Source organism: Gavialis gangeticus, unplaced genomic scaffold, assembly GCF_001723915.1.
Source record: "Gavialis gangeticus isolate Ggan-Ray unplaced genomic scaffold, GavGan_comp1, whole genome shotgun sequence".
NCBI classification, from domain to species: Eukaryota; Metazoa; Chordata; order Crocodylia; family Gavialidae; genus Gavialis; species Gavialis gangeticus.
Genome location: NW_017729015.1, coordinates 16,711,924 through 16,713,790, shown reverse-complemented (window position 1 = coordinate 16,713,790; position 1,867 = coordinate 16,711,924). Strand labels below are relative to the sequence as shown.

General features: G+C 41.6%; 1 protein-coding gene across 3 annotated transcripts in view; it reads right to left on the bottom strand.

The window, feature by feature from the left end:
• Window positions 1–1,867, bottom strand: part of NIPAL3 (NIPA like domain containing 3) — a 35,614-nt gene that overhangs the window by 13,138 nt on the left and 20,609 nt on the right. For all 3 annotated transcript variants that reach the window (XM_019512415.1, XM_019512414.1, XM_019512416.1), the window contains one exon: window positions 794–882. In XM_019512415.1, coding sequence (XP_019367960.1) covers window positions 794–882 — 89 coding nt within the window. The remainder of the gene's footprint in view (window positions 1–793; window positions 883–1,867) is intronic.

The following is a 1,867-nucleotide window of genomic DNA, read 5'->3' as shown; positions in this document are numbered from 1 at the left end:
GACCCTTAATCTATGAATCTATGAATCTATGAAAAACCATTATAGCCATGCAGATATAAACCCCCTTGCATGGAAACTCTTTTTCTAGCATAAGATACAGCAAAAAAGCCATTCTTCAAATCCTTCCCAAGTGACAAAAGGTACACCTCACAAAGCCACTCTCCAGTTGCACTAAGATTGTCCATAAGGGCTGGAGGAGCGGGGTGATCTGCCTAGAGTAGTTTGGGGTTAAACTCCCACCTTTGGTTATACTGAAAAAGAGCCCTCTGGTAGATCAGAGCTGACCAGGAAGGACTTGCTCAGAGAGACAAGTGCCTGCAAAGATGTAAGCAGCTGCTTTCTCCATACCACAGAAACAGAAGTTTCTGGCACAGAATTGCAAAAGGCTGTTCTGGAGAATACAAAAGCGTTTATCTCTAGCATCAGACCTGCTTTGTCAAGCATCTGCATCAGCTGGATGGTGCTTCACAGGGAGAGAACTTTTAGCTGCTGACCTGTGTTATATGTCTAGCAAGGATGGACACATTAAGCAGGCGTGAGTAACGCTGTCTCAGTCAGAAACAGCAGGGGCATCAAACCAGCTGCTGAAGCTTAACAGAAAACTTTAGCAAATCTAGTGGGATAATTCACACTTGAAAAATGAATCTGACCTTAGAGGAGGGCAAGAAAATACAAGACATCTTCAGCAAGGCTGTTATTCTTCCTTAGCTACAAGTCAGGAATATGCTTCATCACATTTTGCTCTTATGTTTTTAAATTACAATGTACTTGATACATGTCTGGGCAAGGTTACCTGCTGTAATTGCTATTGTCGTGGACAAGATGTACCCGATGCTGGCGATCTGGGACGAGTCATACAGCTGTGAGGCTTGAGCTAAAAACCTGCAATACAGGGACAGACAACGCAATCTGGTTTTCTTTCAGACAGGCTCTCAAAATTGATTTAGAAGTTGTTGCAGAATGAGATGGTTCCCTCTCTTCTTTAGGACATGTCTCCAAAGAATAGCACCCACATAAATATCAGCAAAGAGATTCCTTTCTTCTCTACACCTTCAGTGTGGTTAATGGGGATATGTAATAGTTTGAATGAGAGGAGGGTCAGGTTCCAGGGTGCAACCCAGGCCTCACTTAGAGCCAACGCAAGTTTTACCAGTTGACATCAAATAGGGCCAGAAATGCTCCCAGATTAAGACATTCGTATCCATGCTGCTGCCAACATTTGAGACGATAAAAGCAACAAATTCAAGAAACACTTTTTTCAGCAATTTTCTATAATCTCTGCATTTCTATTAGCTTGTTCAATGAACTACAAGCTGCCAGTTTCACTTTTTGTATCTATTCATTCATTCCCACTTGCCTTTCAGGCTCTTGAGTACAAACAAAGGACTCTTATGTTTGGATTGCCAATACTAAGGAAGAAAAAAGAGCAGGCACATTTACATCTCTCCCAGGCTTTGTAAATCCCTTTTTTAACTGAATGTATATTTTAAATACAAAGGACTTGTCAGCATCCCTGTAAGGGAGAGACACAAGAATACCGGTCTGAGCTTCTGCACTAAGGATTTCAGGTGCCAATCACTCCTTTGTGGTGTATAGCAAATAGGGCCAACATACTTAACAACGTTAACACAGGGTCCAATAGTCTGCCCATCAAAGGGTTCCCATAGGAGATGGAACTGGGCCTTCTAGGTGAAACCTGGCTTAAGGGGACTGGCATACTGTTGCAGCATCAAATTTTCATTATCCTACATCATCATGTTAAGGGGATGCAATTCCACTACTCTTTACAACCCGGTCCCTTTTTTTTTGTTTGGTTAATACAATCATAATATATTGTTTAAATAGCAACAAGGTGAAGATTTTTAAC